At 37.6% G+C, this 19,816-nt stretch overlaps 2 protein-coding genes across 2 annotated transcripts; both read right to left on the reverse strand.

Annotated features, from left to right (window-relative positions):
• Positions 1 to 767: 767 nt before the first annotated feature.
• On the reverse strand, positions 768 to 3,478 carry LOC134559563 (parvalbumin, thymic CPV3). The gene is made up of 4 exons (XM_063414435.1): positions 3,418 to 3,478; positions 2,917 to 3,049; positions 2,330 to 2,439; positions 768 to 793 (listed from the first exon to the last, which is right to left on the reverse strand). Exons 1-4 carry the CDS (start codon positions 3,476 to 3,478, stop codon positions 768 to 770), a joined length of 330 nt encoding a protein of 109 aa, XP_063270505.1.
• Positions 3,479 to 11,562: 8,084 nt separating this feature from the next.
• On the reverse strand, positions 11,563 to 13,487 carry LOC134559481 (parvalbumin beta-like). The gene is made up of 3 exons (XM_063414291.1): positions 13,394 to 13,487; positions 12,553 to 12,685; positions 11,563 to 11,815 (listed from the first exon to the last, which is right to left on the reverse strand). Exons 1-3 carry the CDS (start codon positions 13,452 to 13,454, stop codon positions 11,656 to 11,658), a joined length of 354 nt encoding a protein of 117 aa, XP_063270361.1. The 5' UTR covers positions 13,455 to 13,487; the 3' UTR covers positions 11,563 to 11,655.
• Positions 13,488 to 19,816: the final 6,329 nt, after the last annotated feature.

Genomic DNA, 19,816 nt, shown 5'->3' on the forward strand with positions numbered 1-19,816 from the left:
CTTTGCACAAATTCTTCCTGCACACTTCCAGTCCTCCCTATTGAGAAAACAAGAAAATACCACCAAGAAGATATCTTGCTTCTCCTCTGCTTCTTAAAACCTCACAATTATCTGAAACTTCAAGTCCTCCTAGGCTTTCCTTTAAATTCTCTCTGCAGGAAAGCATGTGGTTTTTTCTTTCCTCATCTATTAATTGACTGATGTAAAAGCGTGGTTTAAAACTGCAGCAGCCTCCTGCAGAATCCCTTCTTAAGCAAAAATATATGACTGCTTTTCACTTGGAATTCAGTGAGAGATTTTACCCTCACCTGTCTCACAACTGAGCTCCTAAATCTTTGATGAAGATCTGAGTGTTCTGTGAACCTAAGCTTAATCCAGAAGGGCTATTGTAAGCAGAACCCTCACTAATTTAAAAACATGTTCCATATATGAAGATCTGATAAGTTCAAGATCTTGGATGGATTAAAGCTTTTAGTTTAAGAATTCTCATGTTTCAATATAGGAGTCAAAAAAAAAAGACACAGGCTACAGTATATGATTAATTTTTATTGGATATTTTAAGTGTAGTGTCTGCTAAAGTAGAGGTTAAAACATGGTAAATAGTCCACACAATGAAAAAATCAGTAATCAGTGTTTCATTATGTAGCTAAGGCAGTGAAAAAGTAACAGACACTGTCAAGATAAATAAGGGACTCCTGATTTTCAAGGTTTGGGAGTGTCTTGTGCAGATTCATCCCAGTTCTGTCTTGTTCAGTCCTTTCGAACCTCTAAGCCTGCACCATTTCCTGGAATTCTGTGAAAGATAAGAGAATATTTACATGAAAGAAATATTAACGTGAAAGGATTAGTAGTAAAGGATTAGTGGCTTTTCAAGAGATTTAGAACAGGAATGAACAGAATGAACATCTGATAGATGACCAAAGAAGCGTGTGGATGAGAGGCATCACCTAAACATCTAACCTTATCTAAACCTCTTCTAAACAACACGTGGAAAGGCAGTGTGTTTTGCTGACTTACAGGGAATAATTAAATATTCAGGGTAGTTTTTGGCCTTCTCTCTGCATAATACTGATCTTAGGCAAAAATAATGGAATGGTTTAGATGGCATTGAAGTAAGAAGTAGTTAAGAGCTCAAGTAAAAAAAAATGAAAGTGAGTCCATGTGTTTTATTAACTGTTTGTAATGCTTCAGACATTGAGAAGTGTTGATTTAGAGCACAGTCTAAAGCTAAAAACACTGTGCAGTTCCATGTGGTATGATCCTGGGGTGCTGAGTTGTGCAATAAGATCCTGTTATTTTAAAGATCTTTAAATTGTTTGGCTTCCATGAATTAGAGTATCTGATCAGTCCCATCCCCGAGTGACTGTATTAATATACAGATTGCTTCATAAATCATGTGTGTTTATTCTGGCACAGTTCCTAAGGAACTGGATTTAATTCCTTCCAAAGAAAGAAACAGAGGAGTTCTGTCCTGCTAGTGCAGCGAGCTGGGGAATCTGCACGCCAGCACATTCCCTGCATGCTATTCCCTAAGCCCCTTTCATGCTCGTCTGGGCAGCTCACTGCTCTCATGGGGTGAGTTGCCAGTAGCTGCAGGCCTTTTGTGTGTGTGCTTTGTCTCCAAAACAGGGCACAGAAATATGGAATTAGGAGATCAGGAGGTTTCTGCACCGTGAAGCCATTAAATCACACCAGTGTTTCCACGTGGTGAGTGCAGTATGTGCTTCCTAAAACAGCTGCCCCTTCCTACCTGGTCCTTAACCTGCCCCTAAAGGTAAAAAGCAGCCATCCCTGCACAGATCCTGTTGTGGGAGCTCATACTGGGGTAGTGACTCTTGATCATTCTGTTACCATGCAAAACAAGCACAGAACTGCATGCTGCATATTGAGAAAGGTTTCAGTGCCCAGTGGAATTTCTGTCGGGCTGTAGCTGCTGGAAACAAGCTGATGTATGAGCTGTTTGTTGTCCTGTGTACAGCTGGTTCTTTTGTCCTCGATTTTACATTTGTATATTCCAGCTGAGGCCAGTGCTGCCTTACATTAGAGTAAGTGGGAGGAGAAATAAGCGGCAGTTCCTTTCAGAACAACTTGAAATACAGGAGTGAGTGGCAACAGGAAAGTTCCTTAGGGTTTTTTACTTGCTCATGCAAAAAGAGTTGCAGAGATGAACCTGTAAGATCAGGGACAATTTCCAGCCTTAAACAGGTTGCTACTGAAGGGTTTCAGTAAAATCATTGGGGATACATTAATGTACCATCAATACAACAGAGAATCCCACATTGCTACAAACACCCTGAGGTGCCTCATTCTGTACTTAAATTGTCAATACCTTCAGCCCCGATTTTACCATCCCCATCATGATCTGCAGCTGCCAAGAAGGTCTTGGTTTCTGAGGAGGTTAACACTCTGGCTCCACACTCAAACCTCTGAAGGAAATACCTTGGGAGGAAACAACTTGGATTTAGATTTTCACACCATAGTACTCTTTACGGTTGTTGTATAATCAAACTAGATATAAACGAGAACATATTGTGGTAAACTGTTTAGTTATCTCTATAAACTAGAGATAAGTATCTCTAAATAATTTACCACAAAAGCCAAGTCCTTAAAACACTGCTTTGTTTCACAAGCTAAATCTTATTTGTATGTATTTCCGCTTTATAAGTGATTGATTGATTCTGTCCACAACGAAAATCCAGCCCCAGGGTGCTCTTTTTTTCCATACTGATCATAAAAGGCAGGTATTACTAATTTGCTTTTCTCTGTAAGGACGATCTATTTAAATATATCTTTCACAATCTGCTACAGGTTTTATCAACATTTAGCATAAACTGTGATCACATTTACTGAAAGTTCTGGAATGAAAAAATGTGCTTATTTTTTTGATATTCTTCAAGTAGTTAACAAAATCCTTACTTGAGTTCATCTTCCTCAATAAAGCCACTTTGATCATTGTCGAGAATCCGGAAGATCTCCTTGAGCTGGCTGCTACTCTTTTTAGACATCCCACTGATCTGAAAGAATTTTTTGGGACTAAAGGAATCTGGAGCTGAAAATAAATTAATAGAGAAATTAACCCCAGACCACTGCGTTCAGTGTTCCTAAACGGTCTGAGGATAATACTTTGTTACATTTAATTGTTCTAAACATAATCAGTAGGTGAAGCCTGTCAAGGAATGAATGAATTTACAATACTGCCCCATACCCTCCTAAACATCCAACAAAATCATGTGGGGATAAGCTCCAAATTGACAATATAAACCAGTTATGAACAAACAAACTGTGACCGCTGAGTAAAGAGATTACAGAAATCTGTTTAAAAAGTATGCACTTGTCCAGTGTCCCTTTGGGACTGAGTTAAACTTGGCATAGGTTACACAAAATAAGAGATTTGGAGAGTTTTAGTTGTTTTCTCACCTTGGCAGTCCCGCAGAGCAGCAGCGATGTCAGAAGGGCTTAGAATGTCTGTAAGGCTCATTTTAAACCTGTGCAAAATAGAATATTGCAAACAGAGTTTTGAAATGCAAGCACATCTTACAACAAATTGGACTTTTCTGTGTTTTGAAGATTACTATAAGGTCAACAAAAGCAGAAGAATCTCATTGATCAAAGCAACATCTCTGCTATTCCTTAACAAATTACAAGGTATAGCACATTACTTCCTTAAAAGTAGCAGTGCAGAAATAATACTTATTAATGAGATGGATTACATTAACCATATTGTGAGTTGATGATCAATATTCTATCATTTACCTGCTAACTATACAAATACAGCACATTTTTAAACTCTGTGTAACTGTTAATCTAATAAATAGTCTTACTGGAATGCATAGAATCTGGCAATACAAGTAACAATACATGCAGTTGGAAGAGGAAAAGTAAGAAAGTTTACTTCTATTATCTTCCCCAACAGCTCTGAAGAATAAAAAGAAAACTGATACTTATATATGTAAAGTCCATCCATATGTAATTCCAGCAATTAAACTAAAAACCTTAGAACAATGGCTGTTGTACTTACTGCTGGTGCAGCTCTGCACAGTAATTTTATTTAATTAATCCCAAGTTAGCTGCTCACCTTTAGAGTTTTCTCAGCTAGGTAAAGGAAAAATAGCTGAGGAGATACCAGGCAAAATAGTAATGTTGGCTCTGGCTTGCCACTCTGTCTTATAAAGGATTCAAAAGGTGACAATAACCACTACTTAGGTTACACCTCCATGGATCGAATGTTTGAATTGAGACCTGGCTCAAATTTCTTCCTTAACTAATTAAACTTTTCTTTCTATTTATATCTTAAGATAATATGGACAAAAAGAACAGGTTTTTTTTTAATAACTCCACTAATGCTTAATTACGTACAACTCTGCCTTCAGAACAGCCTTTCAGCCTCCAAGTCTGCTAACAGGTAACCTCTGCACCTGAAAGTCACTCCTTGGAAGACAACTCCAGCAGTCAAATCCTTGTGAAATGAATTTGTTTTCCCTGGGTCTGCTGATCCTTTGGAATGCATGAAGGATGTTGGAGATGACAGATCAGAGGTGGCAATGTGTCGTCCTGACAAAGATAACTTGTCACTAGGCTAGAGGAAAGCATTTTCTAATTTGGATGATCTTTCTGCAGTAAGCATATTTTGTATTTCCTGACCATTTTCTGAATTACAGAAAGAGAAACCAGTGACCTCAGTGGCAGAAAATTATGAAAACCAAGTAAAGCTGTATAAACTGATCTTGTCATCAGTATTCCATGGAAGATTATGTATAATCAGTTGGCCTACTTAATAATCCATTTTGAATATTTTGAATTACAGGAAATCAATAATAGGCTTGCTAGATGTAGCAAGTTCCATAAGCGGTAGGAATCAGACTTTGTTAGGGTGGAAATAGCTTTATATACATTTTATAATTTATTTCACTAAGAACTAAATTTTAATTATAGGTATAAATAAATAAGAGTTTATTATATATTTCAGGAGTATTACTTTGGGAACAAAAAACCTTAAGAAAATTCTTAACAGCAGATGAGAAGTTTTACTTCTCAGACAAAAATCTGTTTCCATTTTTAAGGGGGTTTATATGGGCAAAATTCTAGGATGGAGACGAATAAAACTCACATGTATTTTGGTTAGTATTTATTGTGTAGTAGTCAATTAAGATATCTAAACTGATTTTTTCTTGATCCATGAACATTGTTTTATTTTTAAACAAATGGAAATAGCATGGTATGTGAAAGAGGTAATTTTTTATTGTAGCAATGGTTACAAATTATACTGTGGAGCAGAGTAATTAATATATCTAAGCCTTGATGTAAGTTAATGGACTACAGTGAATTTACTCCTGCTTGGCTTAATAACAGTGAGAAAAGTGTCAGTGATAGGAAATGTTCCATAGGACTACTTGAATTTGGATAGAGAAATGCAAGATAACACAAAAAGCAGATATAAAATTTAATGGTACTTTTATCTTTCTTGCTACCTATTTTGTATGTGAAGGAGCATGTCATGAATCACAAATATTCAAACTTCCCTTTGGTCCCAAACACCAGCTGTCCAGGAACAAGCAAATGCTCCTTCTATTGCTTCCAGTAGGAAAGCTGGTTATAGGGACCTGGAAGAACACTTTACTGTAAACCTGTTGTGAATTAGTATTGTGTGATTAAAGCAAACGAAACAGTGCTGATTTGTACAAGCTGAAGGTCTGATCACAGATCTTTCGGTGTTCTTTCCATTTATCTTCTTCATTCAGTGCTATATATTCATGTTCCTTCTGCCTGAGATTTCCATGGTATTATGATGTCAGGCCATGGGGATGAAGTTCATTCTGAGCTTTCTCCAGCATCATCCTGAAATAACTTTCATTCTCTTAGGTACCTTTTTACACTCTGTTGTATTTTCTCCTTTATGATCATCTCAAGTTGATACGAGTTTGAACAAGATGTTTCCAGAGAAAAGGGTTTTTTTCAGTCCTCTGTGACAGTGCCATAGAAGTTCCTTTGTAGAATTCCTTTGTTTCTGCTGGCTCCTACATGGTACTCGTGGAACTGCTGTCTTTGTTTAAGTGTTTGACTTGCCATACAACACTGGTTATTGACAGCTAATGACAACAAGGGAATTGAAACGAAGGAAAAGACAAGATCAAGGCAAGCATGTAATGCCCAAGTTCAAAATATGTCTGCAACTAATTTGGGCATTGAAATATAAGCACCAAAGAATGACATCTGGTTACCTCATGCACTCTGCCATGGCACAGAGTGCTGAGCTAGTTTTATGTGTATTCAGCAGTTGTAAAATAGCCAGAACTAGTATTATATTAGAATATAATCTCAAATAAAAGTGAGATTGTTGTTACGATTGCTTTTGAAGAGATCTTTTAGTGTTTGAAATTCAATGCTGACAACAAAAGTGATGCTAATCCTGGCTGAAAGATGGTTTACAAAAGCCTAAAAGAGCTGAATTTCAGAATCAAGTTGATGTCACTGTACATTGATACAGGTGGGAATCTAGGGTTACTGGGTTTTATTTATTTATTAATGACACTTCATCTGAAGTACAGGTTTCCCTCCACTACAATTAGAATGCAATAATCAGGGGTTAGTATATTAAGGGATATATTAATGAAATAATCTATTTTACATCTGAATTACCTGCCTGTTTTCCTTCTTTCTTGGTTATGTGTTAATTTAGGTGGTTGTAATTAATTTATGCATTCAAAAACTGAGATCTTTGAAAGTGGGTTTTTAAAAGATGCTGTGCAAACAATGTAACACTATAGAGAAACCCCCTAATAATTCAACCAGAACAACGGCTGCTAAATAATGGGCAGATAACACCAGTGTAAAATCTGACACAGGATCTTAATATTGCACAGTTTCCAGGAATGTTTAGCACTCGTTCCTATGAAATTCAAGAAAAATTTAGTTTTTTGTTTGTTCGGTTTTGGGATTTTTGGCTCTATGAGAGAGATCTGAAAGTTCTATTGGGTTGATCATCTGAATATTTATGTACTTACGTAGCTAGTGTCATTTTCACCTGAGGTGTCTTTATTAAATAATATTAAAGTTTGGGGGTTTTTTGTTCAGACTTCTAGAACTAAACATGAAGGTGTGATTTTGAGAAATACAGAATATTCATATTGATAAGTTCTTGCTAGGAATCTAAATATATGAAACAATTGTCTTCAAATCAAGTGCTATTTACTTTGTTAAGTATCAGAAGAAAGTTGTGTTTTGGTGAAACATCAACAGGTTGTGGATTAGTCTTTTACCCTTTGTGTTCTGTTTGGCATAAAGTACAGAGTTAATTAGCAGTGGCAATCAACCAAAGCCATGACTTCAAGCAGATGCAAAAGAAACATCAGCAGTTGTCTCAGGTGAGATCAGAGGAGAGGTGTTAACCTGAGACCAACTACAACAGTGTAAAGAGATGCTGCAGCAGCTGTTCTCAAACCCACACAGCTCCATCTTTCAGCCCTGCTTGTGTCAGGGCCAACTGTATCATGATCCTGGATAACAGATTCTGCCTTTGTAATGAGTTTGGAAGTAACTAAAATAGATACTTAGTAACCTCTGTGGCTGATAGTAGTGTTGATGTCTCAGTGCTGACAGCAGAGAATCTTAGTGTGTTTGCAGCTATAACCATTGAAAAGGACCTTTACAATGAAATGAATTATATCCTGACACTTCAAGTTGTCTCTTGCAGCAAATGCTTTAATCATATAGAAATAAAGAAATAATTACAGCATTTAATTTGAATTGTTACTTGGGCCATAGTATTTTGCATATTTAACAGAGAAGTCTGAGCACATGCTGTAGTATTTGACATTTTTGCTATGATGAAGGAGGAGAACCAGGCCCCAGTGACAAAGCTTTCTTTCCCTGCAGCACCTAGAGGATATTACCCAGAGCACTGAGCAGAGATCTGGACTAGAGAAGCCAAGATACAAGATAGATTCTGCAGCAGTGGGTCTGGAGCTAAAGGAAAACAGGTACTTCTCTCACGTTAGGGGTAATACCGTGTGAACTTTCCTCGGTTCAAATTATGTTCTTACCATTCTGTGGAAATGAATTTGATTTCTGTTTGAAAATGACAGCAGAATAGACTAACATAGCTGGGTAATAGTGTCACTAATTCTTAGAGTCTGGTATTTTTTCACTTAAAAAGCTGTCCTGGAAGATCTCTGATAGCATTTGATATGTGTTTGTCCTTAAAAGCACTTGCAAGTTCTTCTGAGACTCAGTAATGCAATTTTCTGTCTCTGACCCTAAATGTAATTGTCTAACATGTTTCTGTCTGCTGTCAGCATTACAGAGAGTGTCAGATGGAGTAATCTTTAAAAATCTACATTGTTCAAGGTTTCTGTCTATTTTAGGAATAACTGTGCTCTGATGTTGGAGGCTGTGAAATAATCTGGATGCTGCCTATTGTGCTATGTAAAAGATAAGTGCAGTCCTACTGTACTGTTATCAAAGGCTCTTTGCACATGGCTGCATTTCACTGTGCCCCATGGTGTAGGGAACCATGGCAAAATAAACCAAATACCTCCGAAGGGCAACTACTTCTGTATTCACTGCCTGTCCTCATTGATTTCAGTGGGATTTTGGCCATTAAATTCAGCAGTAGGAGGATGTGTAACCCTTAGTGAGGTTTGAAGTAAAATTACTCTGTAATTAGAGTCAACTTTATCACAAATAATCATCAAAAGTCTCTTGTTTAATAGAAGTGGCCTAAAGGAAGGAGATTCAGACAAACTGTTAAAACACATGAACCAAGCATGTGACAAAATTCCATTGACAAGAGGCAATCCCATATTTAGGGTCTCAGACCTCCAAATGTCTGACTCCAGCAGAATGTTGTTCACTCTGAGGGAGCTGTTTGGGAATGTATGTTTGTGATCAGGCAGCAATATTTCCAGCTGAGGCAATATTTGAAGACCTTTCTTATATCACATGGTAAGTAGTTACAGAAATTTTGCAGTACCTGACATCCTGTGTGAGTGAGAAGCAGAGAGAAAAGAAAGTGAGTGAGTGTATCCCTGTGCAAGGAAAACAGCATTTTCTCCTCTGATCTGCTCAGTGGTAATGCTGGAAGAAGGAAGGGTCTGAAAACCTCTCTAGTCACGAGCTCTTCTTAACTTTCTGGAGTGATCACTGAAGCTGATACCAGACTTACCTTGTCATGAATTTTTTACTGTTCTTAATGGAATGGTAAGTGGTGAAATTGTCTTAGATTTGTAGGCCTAGCAGGCTAATCAGGGTGGAAGTAAGTGTGGTTAAATAAAGGAGCTGCCTGCTATCTCACAAGTTATCTGAGCTGTCTGGGCCTTTCTCTCTTATTTAGCCATTAATGTTGCTACAATGCTTGGAAATGGCTGGGTGACCCATATTGCATGATGAAAACATAAAACATGATATCAGCTGAGAGACAAAGCATTTTCTGATAATAATGAGAGCTTTTAGCCCTGCAGTTAGGCTGCAGTCATTAATTCTGCAAAATTTCCTTTTTAATTGCTCTCCTGAGATGACATTGAAATAATGAATGTCAATTTGCTTGATGGTTAATTCTTTTTTCACTCTTATAGAAAATTCTACAATATTAGGACCTGATTCATTCATTAGAGTTAATGGAAATGTATTTTTGGCTAATGTATAGAGCATGAACACATTATTGAGTATTCATTAAAGTCTTGTAGATTGCTATAACTTTGTGTGATGTGATGAATTCCACAACATTGTTTTGATATTTCCTTCCTTCTCCATAATGTCTCATCATAAATATGTTGTGCATCAGCACACGGCAACCTCAGCAGGCAATTTTGAAATGAAGATTTTTGATTTGCAAATATTTAAATGTCTTCTTAAATAGGTCCAAAAAATGCAGTATGACCCAGTCATACCAGTTTTTGCAAGATTATTGTCCAAAAACACACTTCTCAAGAGCTTGATTTTTTTAAAAAGAGTGCATAGGAGCAACTGTAGTTTTGGAAGTATAATGTTTGGGATGGTTAAAGCCATCTAGATTTTTTAAAAGGCTGTTTTGCTGGGTGTTTATTTTGGTCACATATCTAAGACAAAACCCTGATACATTGCAGTGATTTCTTTAGGTACTATTAGCAAATGTAGCTCGGTTTGATTGCTCTGTGTGTTTATACTATGACAAAATTGTGATGTCATCATCACAGTCATGCTTTTCAACCAGAACTCTAACCTAGTGCACAAAGTGAACTTGAATTAATGTGCAAGTACTCAGAATTTTGCATTCTCCCCATTCCTTATGTCTGTCTTGCTATTTTAATCTGTCTGTAAAGAAAAAAGATTAATTTCTTAGCAATTTTTTATGGCTCTCTTCATTTTATTCTTTCCTCACAAACATTGATGCATTTTACAACCCTGTGAGATGTGGGCATTATGTTATTCTAAGTGCTGAGGAGAAAAGCAGCAGAATGTTGATTATTTGGGAAACATTCCCCCATTTGCTTTTATGGAGCACTGGAGACTTGTTTGTTTGAAGTGCTTTTTGCAGAAGTGGCAGGTGGGACAGGAGGAGTGTTCTGGAGTTCATTCAGGCACACAGAACACTGTTTCAGCTTCCTGGCAGTGGAACAATAGTGCCATCGGGTGGGCATGATGGTGAGGGATTCCTTGGGGAATTCTGAATGTATTGCTGTTTTGGTAATCTAAATTCATCCTGGATCCAGTTTGTCGTAAATTGATGACTTAATTAGTGCAAGGCCCTGCAATATACTTTGTCGCTGAAACACAATCACTGAAGAATGACAGAAAACATATGGAATATTAAAATACCTCTTGATTAAATACCACTGCTACCAGTTACCATAAACAGGTTTTACAACTGGACATTTTATTAATTCTGTTCTTTTTACAACATATGCTAGCTATTTATGTAAATATTGAAAAATCAATGGCCCACAGAGATGCCTTTAATTTCTCCTTTTAATGTTTATGTTTGTGTCTTTAATGCCCTAAATTCAGATGTGAAGAGTGGATTCCATTTCAGTTCCTCAGTGGCACAGATCTTCTGCTTAAAACACCTGGAAGCGTGGCTTAAGCAGTGCTTGTACCATTTCAGATGTTTTCCAGCAATACGAACCCACTTGTCAACAATTGTTCATGACCTTTCAGGATACAAAATGTGTAAATAAATGGTAGGTTTGCAACAGGAAAGATTGTTTATGGCACATGTATCTTGGTCTTTATCTTGACTGCTGGTTACGATTTGACCAGTGCCTGAAACTCTGAAGAAAAGAAGAATATTAAAATGTTTGTAATCATACAGTCAAAAATTTCTCTCCTAATTTGAAGAGTTAAAATGGGAAACTAATGCTACTTCCTCTGGTAATCATTCCTTAAAGGCAGCACATTGTGTATTCATAACAATAGGTACTTAAGGCAAAGGAAGTGTCGCATTTAAGTGTCACATTGTATCACAGTTCACTAGCAAAAAGCAGCAAAATTATCGACTGAATTTAGGTTCCAATCCTGAAAAAATCTCCACAGATGAGGAAAGGGTCTGACCACTTTAGTCAGGGGCAGAATAGGGACCTGTTCCTATGTTAGAGCCCCTCTATAATACAGCAGATCTGAGCACCTCATCATCAGGTCCATAACCTCCAATCCACGGGGCAGGGCAGCTGCCTAGAGCTGCCTTTAGGAAGGCTCAAAGGCAGGTATCATCATTTTAAAAAGCCCAGTCTTACCATCCACTCCAATTTTACCATCTCCATCGCTGTCCCCTGCTGCCAGGAATGCCTTGGTCTCGGCATCAGTCAAAGCTCTGGCACTGGCTGAGAAATTCTTCAGGAAAAGTCTGGTAAAGGTGAGAGAACAAATGAGCAAGACATAGTTACTGAATCTGTTCAGGGTTTGGATTGGTGACAGCTGCAAAGTTTCAACCATGATTCAGTTCTTGAGAACTATTTCAATGGTGAAGCTTCCTCTAACTTCATTGAGAGTGAGGGTAAGGATGTAAAAGGATGCTGCTTCACAGCCTACAAAAATTCTGTATGACATCTTGGTTTAATTGGATTAAAAAGACAAAGTTAATGCTGACTCTGTAGTGGTAGGATTCATATTCCCTCCCTTGTTATCTCCCTTCTTTCTCCTAAGGTGCAGAGTCTCAGTAGCAAGAATTTCTCTAACCTTTCTTTTAACTTCAAAGCCAGATGAATGTGTTCTAGAAGGTAGAATTCATGTGACAGAAAGAAAGATGAGAGAAAAATGGCCCTTTGAGTTCAGTCTGGTAAAAAATCTTACAATAATAAAAAGCAGCTATAGCAGAACTGCTATTTTTATCTTCACAGTCTGTCAGTTATTGCTACATGAAATGAGTATTTTCAGTGCTGTCAGAGAATTTCCCCATTGTGATCCAGCCTTGCCTTTGTTATATGACTTGCAGCTTCTCCACCACCAGCACTCACACTCAGGTGCACAAATACATGATTGTATCTCATCCAGAGGGACAGGAGGAAAGGGAATATTTTTAATCTTATCATGCATTTTTAGATGATAAAATACAATCCTGTTGGTATTTTTTTATTTACTTACTTCAGTTCCTCTTCCTCAATAAAGCCACTCCTGTCCTGGTCAAGAATTCCAAAGACTTTGGCAACTTGGTCTTTGGACTTGGAGTTGAGACCCACTTTGACAAAAAAGGTTTTGTAATCAAATGAATCAGCAGCTGAAATAAGCAGATGGAAACAAGGAGAGATGAAGAAAAGCAGTCAAAAATCTGGAACAAAAAAAAACAAAAAACAAAAACAAAAAACAAAAAACAAAAAAAAAAAAAAAAACAAACAAAAAAACCAAAAACAAAAACAAAAACAAACCACAAAAAAAACACCCACAAGAAAAAGCTTTTTGATCAAAAAGCAGCACACTATGCTACAGTACAGTGAGGGTAATTACAAATCCCAAGTAACAGTTTTTGATTTTCCTGAGTTTATATCAGATAATTGGGATTTTTCCATCAATGATGTCTCACAACTAGGAAGGTGACAATATAATGACTGTGGTCTTCAGCATGCAAGAATATACCCTTGTAAATAGACACTAAATAGACATATTTGTAGAACTTGATGATAAATATTATGCTTGTATTGAAATACTTTTATTATTATTATTCTCTGAGAAAATGGGATTTCTGATGCAGGATTCAGCCTTTGTATTTTTTCATCCTTAAAATTGCTTCAGTGCACAAATGATGGTGGGTACCTGTAGCTTGGTTGGCCAAGATTAAAATTTGCATCTGTTTCATTACCTTGTATCCTTCTTCTGTTTTTAGTAAGGGAGCATTTTCTGTTTCCATTGGAATTAGGACTTTGGGGTAGCAAGGACAAAGAAATTTGATAGATAAACTGCAAAACCAAATTTAAAACGTAAATATTACCTTGACAACTCTGCAGACCAGCAGCAATTTCAGCTTCTGTCAGGATACTGGAAAGAGCCATGTCAAGAATACTGCAAAATGAAAAACACTCCTGGGTAGATTTGCCACTGCTGTTGCTCTCTCAGCTGTGGAGGTGGCCCCGAGGTGAGCCCAGGTCCCAGGACAGAGCTGCCCTGCAGGAGCCAAGTGCTCCATCCTTTAGTTCAGATGCACATCGTGCATCTGAGTCACTGGTATTTCCAGTTAAGTCTTCAGATGTACAAGCTGAGGACAAAGCCAAAGGTATTTATAGAACTGCCCGGCATTTGGGCATCTTTGGTTATTCCCATGCATTTTTTGTGAATTATTGTGATGTCTTCTAAAGCTCCAGAGGAAATACTGAACTCACCTGGCCACTTAGTTTTCCCCAAGACAAAACCAGAAAATATTGTAAGGTAAAAGATCTGCAGAGTCCTCTTGACCTAATTCTTTTTCAAATGACATAGAGAAGGACTTATATAGACCTTAGTTAAGTCCTCTTGACCTTTTACAGAAGTCCTGGAGGCACGTGATGGCTCAGATACCCCAGGGGATAAGATACTGTGGCTGACAAGACCTGCTAGCTAATCAGATAGATATTTATATCCCAAAGGAATGTGCATGGTGTTTTAGACAATATGTAAGGTTTAGTGCCATATGAAGTAAATCCTCTCAGCTTGCACCTGTTTTAGTGAAATGAATTTTTTAAATATATAAATGAAAAGATATATATTTTTTAAATTGCTTAATGATAACAAAAATGGACATCTTCATAGTAGACTTTGACTTTTAAGAGCCCAATTCTGATATGAATTACCCATGAAATGCTATTCCTGCAGTTGCCCTAGTAGTCTTCCAAACATACTGATACATTTGTAATATATGTATCTGTTATACAAGCTCAAAGACAAAACTTCTTCAGCCCAAATTACTTTTAATAAGTTGTTATATAAGCTTTGGGTAGCTATAAAAACTAATCTTGACAGCATTTGCTCAGCAGTAATTAATTGCATGGTGCACATTTTAAAATCATCCTAGTAATTGTGTCCATTTACAGAATGAAGGTTGGCAGTTGCTCAGCAGGACACGGGAGAGTGGATCAGTTATGGCCAGGAGGGAAACAGAGCAGTGAAATCAGTGATATTTGGTTCTTCCTGGCTGTGCTGTGAAAAAAATAAACTTCTGTAAGGTCTCAAACAGCAGCTAAGATCAAACTTCAGCTTTCTCTTACTGGATTATTGGTAGGAACCCCCAGTCACTTATCTCAGGAAATTTAATTGGAACTTAATGCACTTGAGAATAGTTGAAATTGGCCAGTGGTGTAAAAAGCCATTGGGAGAATATGTCACACTGACACATGTGTAAACATGGATGGGGTATTGCTTAGGTTTAAAGAACATTTGAATTATGAGAACATTTAAAATAAAGTCTATCCTCTAATCATTATAGCATAAAGCTGCTGTCTTTTAAAAATTACATATATGAAAATACAGACAAATCCTCATCTATTTCAGTTCCCCTTGATTTCTTCCAGATAAGAATTTTGAAGAGAAGCACTGACCGTGTTATTCTAAACCCATGCTGTGTGGTAAATTGAAAATTGTGAAAACTAACTTTTCTGGATAATATAAGATCAAATGAACAAGTTTTAAAGGCATTTTATCCCAAACAGGTGGAAATCTAAATTAAGTTATGCAGTTTTTCCATTGGGAATCTAGCTGTGCCTTTGGCTAGGGTACCTAGGAAATAATCAAAGAGTATGGCCTGGGATCAGAGACAATCTGATAATTGTATGAGAATTACTGAGCATTCAAGAAGTAATCCTTGTGAGGAGCCCACACGGGAATTACAAAGCATTTCTAGCGGGGAGTTTTAGAGTATTTCTGTGGCAAACCACCACTTACCCGAAGGTGGCACCAAAGACAGGCAAGTCCAGCCGTGACAGCTCTGCGGGACTACGGGCGAGGGAAAACTGAGGGCCAGGATGCGAACAGGGTAACAGGAGGGCATTCGTCAGAGAGGGAGAGAGGAAGGAACAGGTATTTAAAAGAAAAAAGTCTACCCTAGCAAATCTAGCACTTGAAAGAACAGGAACATAAACAGAGTAAACTTAAAAATCTGAGATAATTCCTTAGACTTTCATAATGATTTAGAACAGGTTACTTCATCTACCTAACAAACACAGGGTTTACTGTGTTTATTTTTATGTTGGCTACATTTTACTGTCTATTATAGAGATCATTGCAAATATAAAATCAATTTCTTCTGGGAGCCTGGGACTTAAAGCAGGAACTCAGAGTCTAGAAAATACAGCTGATCAATATGTCATTGTGATGGAACTGATGTGATTCCCTTTGAATCAAATATTTGCATATTGTACTTGGACAGAAGTTTCACTTCGAATTTAGGGTCAATAATACCTTTGTAACTTCAGGAAAAGGCATTGTCTAAGGGTGCCTTCTTTTTCTATTGTAACTGGAGGGGTGATCTGTTTTTCTCTTCTGAAGCTTGATGTACAAAACTGATTTTCTTGTTCTCGAGAGTGTAGGACATGCTGACAAATGAAACAAAAGTTCTGGAACAGCCATATCTCTGCTGCTGCTGTGCTGTACAATCCTTGGTGCAGAAGGTGTACCAGAAAGTCCAGACCAATATAATGGTATCTTTCTGTGCTTACAATCAAAACTAATGTGGAAATTGAAAATTTCCACATTAAAAAGTTTTGTAAAACCTGAACACTTTGGTTCATGCTCCACATATCCTCTTATTAAAATGTTTTAAAATACATGAAAAATTGAGCATGAAAATGTTAGGTACATGTCTGTCCAGGGATTTAATCAAGATGTATCTATTTCAGTAACCCATTCCAGGAAATTAATCCAGCCTTGGCCCCCTCTGCCCACTCTGTTTGTGTGAAGAGCTCCAGGCGTCTCTGATGATGCTGCATCAAAGATTTTCCACATGGGCTGGCTGCTAACTCAAAGAAGAAACTGTACCAGTCTATGTGTGCAATGAATGTTCTGACATCCCCTTGCCCTTTCTGTGCTCTCTACTTGTTAGAAGATGACTGAGATTTCAAACAGTTGGAGAGCTGAAATTGAATCTCAGGTTTACAAATGGCTTTTGGATTGGGATTTCCAAAGGAACATGAAGTTAGGGGGCAGCCAGCTTCTAATAAATACCAGGAGGTTTTATCTCATGCATGGTTCTGCTCCTGTTTTGGGGCAACACAAAATTTTGGTTTAAGAGAGATGGTGAATTCAGTGGCTAGAGCACTAGGGTGTGTTTGGGATTGTGACTCTGCCCCTCTGTATCCTTTCTCTAGGAGCTTGTGTAGGATAATAGATTTCTTTGTGTTTTGTTCCTGCTTAAAAGTATCATAGAATGTCTTTATTTCATAAATATAGGGAGGATTGGAAATTAAACACCTCACACAGGGTGATGAAGGGACTGAGGTGTCTGAGAACTCACAGTCTTCAGGCCTAGTGGAACTGAGACCTACCACTCACAATTTGAGTTGCTCTTTAATTATCTTAAGTGAAGGTAAACCACACAAACCACATCTCCTTTATGCTGGGAATTATGAAGCAGTCTTACACTGAGTATGATAGTGAGTAGGATGGCTTACTCTAAATCTGAGAGTAGGTGATCAGTGTGAAGATACCAGGGGTTGTTAGATTCTTTCTTATTTGATGTAGCATAAACAATTTCTAACAGAATTTTAGTTTTTAACTGTGTACTCAGCAGTGTTTTATTTGTTTAATTCATTCATAACGGCTTGATGCAGATGATTTAATCCTTACTTATCAGACTGCCCAGGGAGATTATAGAATCTCTGTCCTTGAAGATACTCAAACTCATTTTAGAGCAGTGTGCCCTTCTGAGGGTGTGATTGGACCAGAGACATCCAGAGGAGGTCCTTTCCATCAGGAATTACTCTCTGGTTCTGTACTTTCATTATGGCAAAATTGTGATACCAAGCATGTATCTCTTTGGTATTGCAGTTGGCATTCACATAGACATCCTGCAATTGAAGTTTTTCTCTAGCATGATGGCATTGTCAAGTTCAGAGAAGCCTCCATGATATTACTGAAAAAACTGAAAGCTGCCACTGGCTTAAGTTAATTTAAAAAAAAACCTTGCCAGAAAATGTCACATTTTTTGAATTTCTTTCCTTTAGTTGAAAAATACTCTTTTCCGGTTTGGTTAAAATGTGGATCTGAAATGTGGATTGTAATGCCAAAAGAAACCTTATCAGAAGTAGGTGGTATTTTTGCTGAAGACTATGGGCGTCTTTTTTTAATTGGGGACTTCTTGGAGTTTTATTATAATTCTTTTGAACAAAATGGCTGAATGATTTTAATAGGATTTAAAACATATCTTCTTACCACTATTTAAGAAGAATGGATTTTCTTATAAGCATAGGTGAAGTTGCAGCACACACAAGGATTTCCTGATTCTTGGGAGTGCTTATTCCTCCTGTGGCAGCACAAGGCAGTGATGTGCAGTTGTTCAGCATCTCTGAAATACAGGATGGGCCACTGTGCAGTCTTGCATTTCTTGCATTCCACATGAGACTCTCGGAGGTGCAAGGAATGCGGTGTCAGGTCTGTCACTTCTGGGACTGTATGTGCCATCTGCTTGTGAGCCAGTGACAGGATAGTTTAGTGATCAGCAGTGTGAAGTGCTAATGTATATATTACATCTGGATATTGCAGCAGATCCAGATTGCCCCAGGTTTTTTTCTCCAGCAGGGAAATAATTAAGGTAAAAGGAACCAAGAGAGTCTCATCATTATGCAAAATAGTTCAATGCTGCAATTAACAGAAGTTATAATTTAAACCCAGATTTAACATCAAAGGCAGTGCGGATAGAATTAGGATTTATATCCCTTATAATTTTGCCAAGGCTTCAGTGATTCTGATTGCTAGAATTCCTCTTTTGCCTCAGCCATCCTAAACCTGTCGACTGGCTCTCTTACCTGCCTGGGAATGAGGGAGCTGTGCTAGCCTCACATAATCATCTTGTAGTTCATGGAGATGCCAACACTGGAGGTTACATAAAAGTTCCAGAGGGTTTTGTTTCTGCTCTTCTTCAAAACATCTGCCAAATCAGAATTATCATTTGGTTTCAGCAAAGGGTATTAAAGTGACAGTCTGCTTGTGAGCTGGAGCCACAGCATGGGACATAGGGAAGGAAACATCTAAATCAGGTGGGGAAATTTGTGACACGCTCACTCAGAGGTGCACAACATCTCAGCCTGCTGATGTCTGCATTTAGCCATGAACATTATTTATTTTTCCATTAATGGAGACAGTTCTATAACCAATTCTAAATCCTGTAAGACACTTATCAAAGGAAAGACTAGTTCTTAGTTTTCAGACTGAAGAAAGCTGCTGATACTATGGAAGATATAGATAATTCATATAATAAATGAAGGAATTGAGTAATGGCCGTTATTTAGCAATATAAGAGCTTTAGGGCAATCAAACAGCAAGACTGGCTGTAGTTTCATCTGTAGAAGGCAAAGAAATTCAGAGATGTGGCAAATATTATTGTTTTATACATGTTATGAGACAGTAAGCAACAGGCTCATGATTCATGGAAAAACCTCCAGGCCTGTGGCCCAGGTTGTCAGGGGGACCATGACTTGTGACAGTGTCAGAGTAGGATTAGACCCTTCTCCTCTATCTCACAGCTGCCTTAGATTTCATGAAAGATAAATCTTCTTAAGGGAGAGTCACATTTTAAGCCATAAACACTTTCTGACAATACGATTACTCTGTAATCTACTACTTTATTTTGTAAAATTACCCACAAACTTATTCTGTTCTTTGAGCTATGTGTGAACTCCTCTTAAATGTCTTAATCTTTTTCTCGTATTCACTGGGTTGGGACTTCATATGAATTATTTTTAGCTATCTTTTCAGCATTGCTTTTCCTCAAGTATCAGAGAGTTAATCAGAAATAAACCTCAATTAAATCAGTACTATTAAGCCTGAGAAAGTATCATATGGTTTAAGATCATCAAAACTGTCTGGTGAGTCAGCATGCTCAAGTATGAGGATGGAGAACCAAAATGAATTTTTTAAAAGCAGCTTTTTTCCCCCAAGGGTCTTTTTGTTTGGTTGATTTTTAAATTGTTTTCTCCCCTCTCCCAGCCACAATTTCAACATTATCAGTGGTGGAAAGTCACAAAGTGCCTTCTTTACAGTGGAAATGTAACAATGCCATGTGACCAAAACATTGCAAGATTTCTCAGCAATCAGGTGTGTGAACTTTATGTGTAGGGAACTGTTAATGCCTGAAACAATATAAAAATGTACAAACACATGCTGAGTGCGAAGTGCTTGCTGGACGAGGTAATTGGCAGAGTCAGTCCAAGGTTGTCTTTGGTCTAATGCT

This window comes from Prinia subflava, chromosome 17, assembly GCF_021018805.1.
Source record: "Prinia subflava isolate CZ2003 ecotype Zambia chromosome 17, Cam_Psub_1.2, whole genome shotgun sequence".
NCBI lineage: Eukaryota > Metazoa > Chordata > Aves > Passeriformes > Cisticolidae > Prinia > Prinia subflava.

Bases quoted from the DNA above. Each gene is read 5' to 3' on its own strand.
- LOC134559563 (XM_063414435.1), bottom strand. From the start codon at position 3,478: ATGAGCCTTACAGACATTCTAAGCCCTTCTGACATCGCTGCTGCTCTG. The intron at 3,050-3,417 runs GTGAGAAAACAA...ATTTATTTTCAG, and splicing joins TGCTCTGCGGGACTGCCAAG to CTCCAGATTCCTTTAGTCCC. The intron at 2,440-2,916 runs GTAAGGATTTTG...TTTCCTCCCAAG, and splicing joins ATTGAGGAAGATGAACTCAA to GTATTTCCTTCAGAGGTTTG.
- LOC134559481 (XM_063414291.1), bottom strand. From the start codon at position 13,454: ATGGCTCTTTCCAGTATCCTGACAGAAGCTGAAATTGCTGCTGGTCTG. The intron at 12,686-13,393 runs GTAATATTTACG...TGCTTATTTCAG, and splicing joins TGGTCTGCAGAGTTGTCAAG to CTGCTGATTCATTTGATTAC. The intron at 11,816-12,552 runs GTAAGTAAATAA...CACCTTTACCAG, and splicing joins ATTGAGGAAGAGGAACTGAA to ACTTTTCCTGAAGAATTTCT.